The sequence below is a fragment of the Bufo bufo genome, chromosome 8 (assembly GCF_905171765.1).
Source record: "Bufo bufo chromosome 8, aBufBuf1.1, whole genome shotgun sequence".
Lineage (NCBI taxonomy): Eukaryota > Metazoa > Chordata > Amphibia > Anura > Bufonidae > Bufo > Bufo bufo.
In genome coordinates, this window is record NC_053396.1 from 13,728,731 (window position 1) to 13,742,306 (window position 13,576).

Here is a 13,576-nt window from a genome sequence, read left to right on the forward strand (position 1 = left end):
ATTTTTCAAGTGGTCTTAAACTTTTGATCAGGACTGTATGAACATGGGACCAACACAGATGCCTTCAGCTGCCAAGCGCACATGTAACAGGTCAGCCAGTGTCATAGGTACAAAACTGCTGACAGATGTCCTTTAAGGGTTTGAACTATTAGGATTCTAGCAGACAGACTTGCCTACTGCTCTATGCAACTTTCAAGGGCATGGACCCTTACTAGTTTCAGACTGAGGTATACAAAGGTTATTTCTGCAATATGCATGATGCCGGGATGCCGACAAAGCACCCAGTGTTCTCATTATATCTGGAGATCACAGGTGCTTGTTTCTGTGTATTTGTAAAGTGTTTGTGCCACTTTCTTCTGTTTGGATTACAAAATTAGTTTTTCCTGTTATAGGATGAGGAAGAGATGGAAGAAGCAACCAATCAAAAATTGGCACTGCAAAAAGCCAAGGAAGTGGCAGAAGTCAGTCCCATGTCAGCAGCGAATATTTCAATTACAGCGTAAGGAACCATACTGTACATTGTGCCCTTCTCCTAGTATTCAGCCAGTGCATCCTTCCCAGTGCTGGCTGAATGCCCAGTCTAGATGCAGTCCACCAGCAATATAATAGTTCTGCCCACTGGTAAAATCAAATAACTATGGGAATCTGTAGGGATCCAGCTTTCTTATCTTACTGGAAATTTCCATCCCTTACATTTTTATCAAATCGGCCTACAAATCTAAACCCGACATTGGGGCAATTTTTAAGAAATATAGCCAGGAATTCAATTTTCATCACTCTGAATGTCAGGTCCGTGAGGCTTTGCGGCAGTTTCCAAGCCAGTGTTCGTCAGTGCCCCCAACTGCAAGGAAAGTGACCACATCTCTGAGAATTATTTTTGGTTATCACTTTCTTGGCCCTTTTTAGACTAATACTAATGCAGGCTGCACGTTGCACCAATGAGCAATCTATGTCCAGACCCTAGATCATGCATGTATTTTATTGTAGGGTAGATCTGCTCTCAGCGCATCTGTCAGCAGTTTTGTACCTATGACAGTGGCTGACCTGTTCCATGTGCACTTGGCAGCTGAAGACATCTGTGTTGTCCCATTTTCATATGTGCCCACATGGCTAAGAAAAATGATGTTTTAATATATGCACCCTCTGCACTTTGATTGACAGGACCAAACAAGCGTGATGACAGTTTCATTGCCTGGTCCTGTCTATCAAAGTGCAGAGGGCGTGGCAGTTGCAGAGAGAGCAGAGCCTCTAGGTGTAATGGTAACGCCCGCGTTGCTCCTAGAGTCTCATTTGCATATATTAAACCTTTATTTTTCTCAGCAATGCAGGCACATATGAACATGGGACCAACACAGATGTCTTCAGCTGCCAAGTGCACATGCAACAGGTCAGCCAGTGTCATAGGTACAAAACTGCTGACAGATGTCCTTTAAGGGGTTGAACTATTAGAGCTCAAGCAGACAGACTTACTTACTGCTCCATGCAACCTTCAAGTGCAGGGACCATTACTGTACCTCTGCATGCCTTCAATTTCATGCTGAGGCATACAGAGGTTATTTCTGCAATATGCCTGAATCCGACAGAAAAAAAAAAACTCACAAAATTATCTCTATTAGATTCCATATGTACATGAAATAGCTCTGTAAATATAGTACGATGCCTGACAGAGCCTTTATGGCAGCACACAGAGGCTGTGCAGCTCTGTACTAGGAATCTATACAGCCTCAATGCACATAAATCCTTATTATTCGGGGGAAATGCTTGACAGTTTCCCAGTTTTCCCTGCAATAAAGCATTACATGGTACCCAAATAATCCATGGGCATCTGTGTAATGCACGGGCAAAAACTTATATACAGTGGTTCTGTGCTGCAGTGAATAGAGAGTCCATTTAGTGCCTATGGAAAGGGGTCCAGAGTAGACTAGAGAGTACGTACATACTAATAGACGCCTCACACCATGATCCGAGCTAGGGAACTGGACAATGTGTCTGCGCTCCCTCCAGCATATAGATTAGAAAGCAGATGTGTCAGATGGATGCATAGAAATGGCCGCCTAAATTCACCACCCCGCCTATATGACTGTTTGCAATACTGCGAAAACTTCCAAAATCGTTGGTGCCTCAAAAAAAAAAAAATGTTTTAATCACATAACTCCATAAAAAAACAAATAAATAAAAAATACAATTTTTTATTTTGTTACTTGGGAAGCTGGGTGACAACCAATATGGCCACCACCACAGCTCCCACCCTAAGGCCTCTTTAACACGGGCGAGAATTCCGTGCGGGTTCAATGCGTGAGGTGAACGCATTGCACCCGCACTGAATCCGGACCCATTCACTCCAATGGGGCTGTGCACATGAGCAGTGATTTTCATGCATCTCTTGTGCGTTGCGTGAGAATCGCAGCAGGTTCTATATTCAGCGTTTTTCAAGCAACGCAGGCCCCATAGAAGTGAATGGGTATGCGTGAAAATCGCAAGCATCCGCAAGCAAGTGTGGATGCGGTGCGATTTTCGCGCATGGTTGCTAGGAGATAATAGGGATGAAAGCAACCCCGGACCCCATTAAAGTGTATTCCCTGTATTATTTTCCCTTATAACATGGCTATAAGGGAAAATAATAGCATTCTGGATTAAGAATGCTTAGTAAAATGTAGATTGAGGTGTTAAAAAATATAAAAAATTAACTTACCTGTTCCAATTGATCGCGCAGCCGGCATCCTCTTCTTGCTTCTTTCAGGACCTGCAAAAGGACCTTTGGTGATGTTATCGCGCTCACCACGTGGTGAGCGCGATGACGTCACCGAAGGTCCTTTTCCAGCCAGGTCCTGCAAGAAGAAGAAGAAAGAAGTCCAGCCCAGTTGCGCGATCAAGTGGATGAGGTGAGTTACATTTTTTTTTTTTTTTTAACCCCACAATGGACCTTTTACTTAGCATTCTGAATTAAAGAATGCTATTATTTTCCATTATAACCATGTTATAATGGAAAATAATAAAATACACAGAACACCGATCCCAAACCCGAACTTCAGTGAAGAAGTCCGGGTTCGAGTCTGGGTACCACAGTCAGTTTTTTATCACGCGTGTGCAAAACGCATTGCACCCTCGCGATAAAAACTGAACATCGGAACGCAATCGCAGTCAAAACTGACTGCAATTGGGTACCTACTCGCAAGATTTTCACACGACGCACCCGCATCCTATCCGGCCCTCACACGCGACACCCGTGTGAAAGAGGCCTAATGGCAGATCTATCTATTTTGCAAAATGCATCACTAGGCAGATTAAATTCTGGGAGCAGCGATGGCCGTCACAAAATTACGCCAAAACAGGAATAACGTGACCGAATAATATAGATAAAAACTTTAAGGAGGAGACTTAAAGGGTTTCTGTCACCCCGCAAAACTCATTTTTTTTTTTTTGGATAGTTAGATTCCTTATAGGGCGATATAGGAGAATATAATAGTCTTACTTACTTTCATGCGGCCGATTCTTTATAAAACGAACTTTTATAATATGTAAATGAGGGCTCTACCAGCAAGTAGGGCGTCTACTTGCTGGTAGCTGCTGCAGAAATCCGCCCCCTCGCCGTGTTGATTGACAGGGCCAGCCGGGATCTCCTCCTCCGGCCGGCCCTGTCAGTAATTCAAAAATCGCGTCATTCGGCGCAGGCGCTCTGAGATGAGGAGGCTCGTCTCCTCAGCACTCCCTCAGTGCGCCTGCGCCGATGACGTCTTCTCTTTCGGTGATGTCATCGGCGCAGGCGCACTGAGGGAGTGCTGAGGATACGAGCCTCCTCATCTCAGAGCGCCTGCGCCGAATGACGCGAGGCGCGCGATTTTTGAATTACTGACAGGGCCGGCCGGAGGAGGAGATCACGGCTGGCCCTGTCAATCAACACGGCGAGGGGGCGGATTGCTGCTGCGGCTACCAGCAAGTAGACGCCCTACTTGCTGGTAGAGCCCTCATTTACATATTATAAAAGTTTGTTTTATAAAGAATCGGCCGCATGAAAGTAAGTAAGAGCATTATATTCTCCTATATCGCACTATGAGGAATCTAACTATCCAAAAAAAAAAATAATGAGTTTTGCGGGGTGACAGAAACCCTTTAAAGGAACTCTTAGACTTCGTTTTGCGCCAACATTTGCAGCTTTTCTCCCTTTTCTGACCTTGCATAAAGTGGATGGATGTGGGCGCTAGGGACCTACATGTCCCAGCACATTTACCAGTATGTGCACCAAAATACTGCACATTACACAGGTTTCATATTTCTGACGCATGGACGAGCCAAAATTACATGTACATCTGAATAAATTTGGCGCATTGTACGTCAGTGGTCAACAATCCGGCAATAACAGACCAGTTATCAGCCTTCTGCATCATATCTCTCTTTATAGGCCACAGTGGGATACGTAGACCGTACGGTCCCATTGTAATAAACGTATACCACATATACATTACACAGAATAGTATAGTTTTCCATAGTTACCAAAGGTAAAATTGTGGCATCCAAAAACCTGCCAAGGAACACCCACTTATGGACTGGGTTATCATTAGCCCTGCCCATTTTTGGCCTGGCACAGCCCGGATTTGCCGGGAATGTCTCTGAAAATCAGTAGTTGGCAACTATGGTTTACTATGCTACTCCATACCTATCAGTACACTATATACTGGCCTCATTGTGGCCAAAATGCTCCTTTTGGTTTAATGGGACCCTAGGGATGGGCTTGGTTTGTACATCGGGAGCTTTTCCCGGCGTACATGCTAAGCGGAAATCATTACCGCTATCTGAACAAGGCCTCAACCTGAGACAAGCACCGTCCTCCCTTGTTGCCCATGGTAGCCAATGAGAGCTCAGCTTACATTTTCTAACCTGCACAGTAAACATCAAACATGGATTTTTATTGGTTGCTATGGGCAACAAGGCAGGCCTCTGCTTCATTCAGCCAGTAAAATGGATATGGTCGTTGCATGGGGCCCAGATTATTTAACAAGTCATCACTACACAAATTACTGCCCCACGAGGATGGCACGACCATCTTCTGGAGGCACGGGCAGTCCGACTCACTGCCCTATGGTTTTATTAATCAATATGTCTACATCAGATATCGACGCCATGATGGTTTAACCATCTGATGGCGGGGATTTTAAAATGACAAATTGAGGCTTTCAGGGTTGATAGAGGCTGCTGTTCTGAAGAGCTGACACTTTCTATGAGCTGCCTTGCATTTCTTTTTCCTTTTAGAATTTTTATTTTTTATTATGTGTTTTTTTCCTACTGTGGTCATTATGTCGTTAACCATACCTCCCAACCTGTCTAATGGACGGATGTAGACTAGAGATAAAACTGGTGAGAATCTGTGAAGACCAAGACGTTATTTATGAGGGAGGGAGATAGATAGATAGATAGATAGATAGATAGATAGATAGATAGATAGATATGAGATAGATAGATAGATAGATATATAGATAGATATGAGATAGATAGATAGATAGATAGATAGATAGGAGATAGATAGATAGATAGATAGATAGATAGAGATAGATAATAGATAGATAGATAGATAGATAGATAGATAGATAGATAGATAGATAGATAGATACTAGATAGATAGATAGATAGATACTAGATAGATAGATACTAGATAGATAGATAGATAGATAGATAGATAGATAGATAGATAGATAGATAGATAGATAGATAGAGAGATAGATATGTGATAGATAGATAGATAGATAGATATGAGATAGATAGATAGATAGATAGATAGATAGATAGATATGAGATAGATAGATAGATAGATAGAGAGATAGATATGTGATAGATAGATAGATAGATAGATAGATAGATAGATAGATAGATAGATAGAGATAGATAATAGATAGATAGATAGATAGATAGATAGATAGATAGATAGATAGATAGATAGATAGATAGATACTAGATAGATAGATAGATAGATACTAGATAGATAGATACTAGATAGATAGATAGATAGATAGATAGATAGATAGATAGATAGATAGATAGAGAGATAGATATGTGATAGATAGATAGATAGATAGATATGAGATAGATAGATAGATAGATAGATATGAGATAGATAGATAGATAGATAGAGAGATAGATATGTGATAGATAGATAGATAGATAGATAGATAGATAGATAGATAGATAGATATGAGATAGATAGATAGATAGATAGATATGAGATAGATAGATAGATATGAGATAGATAGATAGATAGATAGATAGATAGATATGTGATAGATAGATAGATAGATAGATAGATAGATAGATATGAGATAGATAGATAGATAGATAGATAGATAGATAGATATGTGATAGATAGATAGATAGATATGAGATAGATAGATAGATAGATAGATAGATACTAGATAGATAGATAGATAGATATGAGATAGATAGATAGATAGATAGTGATAGATATAGATAGATAGATAGATAGATAGATATGAGATAGATAGATAGATAGATAGATAGATACTAGATAGATAGATAGATAGATAGATATGAGATAGATAGATAGATAGTGATAGATATAGATAGATAGATAGATAGATAGATATGAGATAGATAGATAGATAGATAGATAGATAGATACTAGATAGATAGATAGATAGATAGATATGAGATAGATAGATAGATAGTGATAGATATAGATGGATAGATAGATAGAGAGATAGATAGATATGAGATAGATAGATAGATGGATAGATACTAGATAGATAGAGAGATAGATAGATATGAGATAGATAGATAGATGGATAGATACTAGATAGATAGATAGATACAGTGGGATGCGAAAGTTTGGGCAACCTTGTTAATCGTCATGATTTTCCTGTATAAATCGTTGGTTGTTACGATAAAAAATGTCAGTTGAATATATCATATAGGAGACACACACAGTGATATCTGAGAAGTGATATGAAGTTTATTGGATTTACAGAAAGTGTGCTATAATTGTTTAAACAAAATTAGGCAGGTGCATAAATTTGGGCACCACAAAAAAGAAATGAAATCAATATTTAGTAGATCCTCCTTTTGCAGAAATTACAGCCTCTAAATGCTTCCTGTAGGATCCAATGAGAGTCTGGATTCTGGTTGAAGGTATTTTGGACCATTCCTCTTTACAAAATATCATTAGTTCATTCAGGTTTGATGGCTTCCGAGCATGGACAGCTCTCTTTAAGTCACACCACAGATTTTCAATTATATTCAGGTCTGGGGACTGAGATGGCCATTCCAGAACGTTGTACTTGTTCCTCTGCATAAATGCCTTAGTGGATTTTGAGCAGTGTTTAAGGTTGTTGTCTTGTTGAAAGATCCAGCCCCGACGCAGCTTCAGCTTTGTCACTGATTCCTGGACATTGGTCTCCAGAATCTGCTGATACTGAGTGGAATCCATGCGTCCCTCAACTTTGACAAGATTTCCAGTCCCTGCACTGGCCCCACAGCCCCACAGCATGATGGAGCCACCACCATATTGTACTGTAGGTATCAGGTGTTTTTCTTGGAATGCTGTGTTCTTTTTCCTCCATGCATAACGCCCCTTGTTATGGCCAAATAACTCAATTTTAGTTTCATCAGTCCACAGCACCTTATTCCAAAATGAAGCTGGCTGGTCCAAATGTGCTTTAGCCCACCTCAAGTGGCACTTTTTGTGCTGTGGGCAGAGAAAAGGCTTCCTCTGCATCACTCTCGCATACAGCATCTCCTTGTGTAAAGTGTGCCAAATGGTTGAACGATGCACAGTGACTCACTCTGCAGCAAGAAGATGTTGTAGGTCTTTGGTGCTGGTCTGTGGGTTGACTCTGACTGTTCTCACCATTCATCGCTTCTGTCTATTCGAGATTGTTCTTGGTCTGCCACTTCGAGCCTTAACTTGAACTGAGCCTGTGGTCTTCCATTTACTCAATATGTTCCTAACTGTGGAAACAGACAGCTGAAATCTCTGAGACAGCTTTCTGTGTCCTTCCCCTAAACCATGATGGTGAACAATCTTTGTCTTCGGGTCATTTGAGAGTTGTTTTGAGACCCCCATGTTGCTACTCTTCAGATAAAATTAAAAGAGGAGGGAAACTTACAATGGACCCCCTTAAATACTCTTTCTCATAATTGGATTCACCTGTGTATGTAGGTCAGGGGTCACTGAGCTTACCAAGCCAATTTGAGTTCCAATAATTAGTTCTAAAGGTTTTGGAATAAATAAAATGACAACAGTGCCCAAATTTATGCACCTGCCTAAGTTTGTTTAAACAATTATAGCACACTTTCTGTAAATCCAATAAACTTCATTTCACTTCTCAAATATCACTGTGTGTGTCTCCTATATGATATATTTAACTAACATTTTTTATCGTAACAACCAACGATTTATACAGGAAAATCATGATGATTAACAAGGTTGCCCAAACTTTCGCATCCCACTGTAGATAGATAGATAGATAGATAGATATGAGATAGATAGATAGATAGATATTAGATAGATAGATAGATAGATAGAGAGATATAAGATAGATAGATGGACAGATGTATAGATATTACAAATACGAGTACCGCGGCACTTCCATAAAGTGACATGTGCTTTAATCACTGCTTGAAAAAGGTTCCATGGAGTAAACCGAAACGTTGCGCCTTTTGGTGAATAAAGCACATGTCACTTTATGGAAGTGCCGCGGTACTCGTATTTTTAATGGATGTTTAGGCGATAGGACCTCTGCCTCAGCCGCTGGCACTCCATCTTGTACGTTTGGTTGGTGGTGCTGCCCAGGAGTGTTTGTTTAGATGTATAGATAGATTTTAGGATGTGATGATATGATTTAGGACCAGGGCACTCTTCCTCCGTCCTCACGTTCTTTCCTCTCTGCTATTTCCTCATCCACAGTTGACCCCATCCTCCACACTTCCCCTCATCCTTCTTATGTGCTCCTTCTATCCCCCCTCCCCCCCTGGTCTGACACTCGTCCATCCGTTCACCTCCTGTTTTCTCCCTCCTGAATTCTGTTGATTTAATGATTTCATAAAATTTTCTTATTTTAATTTTTTGTGGTTCGTTTTTCTCTTCATAAAGCAGGAGAGAACCAAAGTTTTACTCCCTATTCGCATCGTTTTCCCTAAAGTGTCCCCATGAGATTTGGATGTTCCCGCCCGGAGTAAAATGTTGGTCCCTTCCCGCCGTCCACATGTCCGCTCTGGTTTGATATATTTTGTTTCTCACTTTTCTTTCTTGCATGTGCAGTTTTGTAAAGCAAACTCAAGGTGCAATATCTCGCAGCCCGTCTGTCTCCAACGTAAATTCACCGTGAGTTGCCCTATGTTATGATATTCACTGTGTGGACTTCTGATTTATCGATCTATATAACTAAAATATATATATATATCTACCGAGCATATATATATACTCCTCCCCCCCCCTCCTAACATTCATCCTCCCCTCTGGGCGCCAGTGGTTGTACGCCGGGCTGAGCACCAAGATGGTGCATCATTGCTTCTCTTTAAAGTTTCTGCACCCCCTGATAACCTCCATGATGTCCTTTCCTTCCTTCTCTCTCATCTCTATGCTCTCCTCATTGACATCCCTTCCTTCCAGTATCCCCGCCTCTCACCCCCTACACTTGTAGATGAATTGCTCAGATTACTGTCATTATGTCTGTGTGCCTCTAAGACAAAGTTTTATATGTCTGTTTATCTGTTTGCCCCTAGTGAGACACATATACGTTTAGAGCAGGGATTCCCAACTTGCGGCCCTCCGGCTGTTGCAAAACTACAACTCCCACCATGACTGGACAGCCTACAGCTGTATGTTGGGAGTTGTAGTTTTGCAACAGCAGGAGGGGCCGCAGGTTGGCCATCCCTGGTTTATCTGGGGGCTTTATCTGATCTGTGGGGGTCTGACACCCAGGACCCCCTCCAATCACTTGTTTGAGTAGTGCCGCGGCCTTCTCGCTGCTCACCAAGCACAGCGCCGTACATTGTGTCGTGGCCGTGCTTGGTATCGCACTCCGCCCCATTCACTTGAGGCTGAGCTGCGCCTAGGCCACGTGACCGATGAATGTGAAGTCACTGGCCTAGGCCGCAGTATTACTGTGAGCGCCGGTGCCTTCTCAAATAGCTGATTGGCAGGGGTCCCAAATGTTGGACTCCCACCGATCAGATACTGATGGATGGGCAAACAGAATAAAAGTCTCAGAAAGCCCCTAGGGGTTGTCTGAGAATGACAATTATCCCTATCCACAGGTCCAGTGTGGTTCCAACAAACGTTAACCCCAACAATCATGAGAATGGGAGTCCCGTGACCCCCCCATATAATTGGAATGGCGGTCTAGCATGCACACTACTGCTTGATATTATAAACTGTATGGGACTGCTGGAGATCGCAGAGTGCTGTACTCAGGTACCTTCAGCAGGGTTACTCCATTCACACTTTGGACACAGGACCCCCGTCGTCATGACTGATGGAGTGGTCAGATCCCCACCAATCAGTTGTCATTCTGGGACAACCCCCTGTAATTAATTGTAATTAATGTTTTGCAACATGGTAAATGAATATCATTTCTGCTTAGATTCCTGACTATCATCAAGGTCTTTGCCTTCTGTAAGTGAATAAGAACGTTCATAGTTTACATCCAGAAGCTTAAAGGGCATCTCTCAGTAGATTTATAGCAGTAAAGCAGGCCGAGCTGAGACGTGCGCTGGTCAGCAGAAGCTATCTGTTTTGGTCCCATCCTTATCTGTGCATTTCGGAGAAAAATGATGTTTTAATATATGCACGTGAGCCTCTGGGAGCAACGGGGGCGTTGCCGTTACTCCTGGAGGCTCCACTCTCTCTCGAACCGCTACCCCTTCTCCACTCTGATTGACAGGGCCAGGGAGTGAAAACCTTTTTACTGCCTGGACCTGTCAATCAAAGAACAGTTGCAAAATGAGCAGTGCCTCTAGGTGTAATGGTAACGCCCCCGTTGCTCCTGGAGGCTCATTTGCATATATTTTTGAAACATCATTTTTCTCAGCAATGCGGGCACCTACTGTATGAACATGGGACCAACACAGATGCCTTCAGCTGCCAAGAGCACATGTAACAGGTCGGCCAGTTTTATAGGCACAAAACTGCTGACAGATGCCCTTTAAAAGGGGTTCGCCAGTTAGGACATACCGATGTAGCCACTGTTGTTTTTGACTAGCTTGAAAGAAGAGCGTCGGTCTATGTGTGTCAGAGACTTGTCCCGTCTTTCATTACAGACATTTTTGGATCTTTCTCTAGCAGCCGGTCCTACTCAGTGGTTCCTACGCATACAGAGATAACTGTCCCTGAATAGGACCGCTCACTGGACTCCTAAGAAAGAGCAAGGTTTCAAATATTCAAATAAATAAAAGTTATAATGAATCTCTATCATACTTGCCAACATCCAGGAGGCTCCCGGACTCCCGGAAGAGCTGGCAAATCTCCAGCATTGCTGATGGAGGGCTGCCTTCTTCCATGAGCACTAACTGTATGTGGCAGAGGGATACTGCAGGAACAGCGCCCCTATGTGCCCTATACATATACGGTAGTTGCAAATGTAGATAAACTCTGCAGAAGGGATGTGTACACGCAGCCATCCCGCAATATCAGCCAAATACAAAGGGAAATCATCCGATTTATTAAAATGATTATGCTTAATTAATATTAATGACTGCAATTCGTTTCCCCCCTTCAGACAGGAATACAATTAGCATGATAGAGTTAAAAAAAATGGAGGCCTTAGGCTCCTAGCAACCAATCGCAAATGGGCTTTCAATTGCATAATTGACTTAAAAAGCTAATATCCAGTTTAGTTCGTGCAGCGCGGTAACTGTCCAAATCGCGGAGATCCATGGGTCCAATGCAAAGTTTAGTAAGCGTTCTTAGCGATAAAGTTAGGTGAAATCCGCACTGCCATTCAGGGGTGCACCACCAATGAGGCCAGGTGAGGCGATCGCCTCAGGCAGCGCCAGGTAGAGGGGGGCAGCCGAAGGGCCATGGACAATAAGCGCTTTCATTGTGGCAAAGGGGTTAGGTTAAGAAATTGGCATGGGGGGGGGGGTTCCGTTTTAGCTTTCGCCTCAGGCAGCAGAAAGGCTAGGTGCACCCCTGCTGCCATTGCAAGTTCCCTGTTTCAAGGAGACTTTAAAGGGATTGAACGCCTTGGACAATCCATTTTTGTTAGAAGGCAGCAAGTAGTTCATCGCAGGGTCAGACTGGTACATCAGAGGATCCTCCGGTGGGCTCAAGATCTGACAATAATGGACTTCTAATAAAACAGGACCCTTAAGGTCCTATAAACATAGAGGGTGGGACCTCAAATCAGTTCCTCTTGTGGGCTCAAGGAACTTCAGTCCGACGCTGGTTCATAGGGCAGCCAATGCTGGGATCCGAAGTGATCAGCTGCAATCCTGGCGGCAGGCGTTCAATTTCCCTGCAGCGCCACCACAGGGGAACTGAAATATTACACAGTTCCAAGTAAAATCGGTAGACCGTCCGATGTGCCTGCAGGTCCTCCACACATTTTGACTCCTGAGAGACACATTTTGACTCCTGAATGACCCCCTTCCCCTAATAGGGAGTTTTCTGAACTCTGCAGCCCCTTTGATCATTTCATAGATCCGCCAGAGGCAGCAGGCTTCTTACTATTTTATTATATTACGTCAAACCCTTTACGGTCATGACTCCGTACGCCGTAGTAAAATCACCCGATGAATATTAAGTGATGCCAGTCTACATCTTGTCACGGGGCAATGACTTTTATCTCTCTCCCTCCTTCCTTTACATGGTGAGATTCGTCTCAGTTGATAGAAAGGTCTCAGCGCATAGACGTGGTTTTTTTTTTGCGGGGAGTCAACAGCTGCGTTTCTTTCCATCTCGGGTTCACGATGCATCGCCGGAGAGATCTCTGTGTGTCCATCAATGCCGTTCCATGTGTGTCTGTCTCCTTCAACTTGTCTTGCTCCTCCGGCTCGCTTGTCAGTCTCGTCGTGCGCTGTCTGTCAGGACTGTGCGCTCTAATAGCGCCCGGGGTCTGTGCCTCTGTCAGTCCTGCTTCATGTGCTCACGACGTGAATGTTCTTTTACCACCTTCAGGGCGGATAACTTGACACAGATACTTTCTCAGTTACGCCAAAAGACCGAGGGCAACGGCCCCCATCGGAAACTGGCGGTGACCCTGACGTGGCAGTGTGGGACATGTGACTACCATTTACCCTGCCCAATGGTGTTGTCTATCCCTGACACATAGAGAGCTGTAAGAATGGGAAAATATGTGATCATTTTAATATAGATATACATTTTGTACATTACCTTATCCGTTCTCTGCAGAACTACTCACCTCCCCAGCCAATTACTGAGATCTTTCCATGACAGCCAGCTCCAGTAGTAGCTGACACAGCGCCCCTTACCATCGCGCAGTCGCCTAACTGGCTGAGGTGGTTGACAATACCTAATTATGAGCTGCAACTACGATGGGAACCCTGGGGTCAAGCTGCACCAATTTTTTCCACTGAAGACGTTAGTCAGCTGTCGGTAGGAGAATCACTT

General features: G+C 43.1%; 1 protein-coding gene across 2 annotated transcripts in view; it reads left to right on the forward strand.

The window, feature by feature from the left end:
- CACNA1B (calcium voltage-gated channel subunit alpha1 B) overlaps positions 1-13,576 on the forward strand; it is a 277,505-nt gene that overhangs the window by 176,662 nt on the left and 87,267 nt on the right. For both annotated transcript variants that reach the window (XM_040442805.1, XM_040442806.1), the window contains 2 exons: positions 393-499; positions 9,266-9,328. In XM_040442805.1, the coding sequence (XP_040298739.1) occupies positions 393-499; positions 9,266-9,328 (170 nt within the window). The remainder of the gene's footprint in view (positions 1-392; positions 500-9,265; positions 9,329-13,576) is intronic.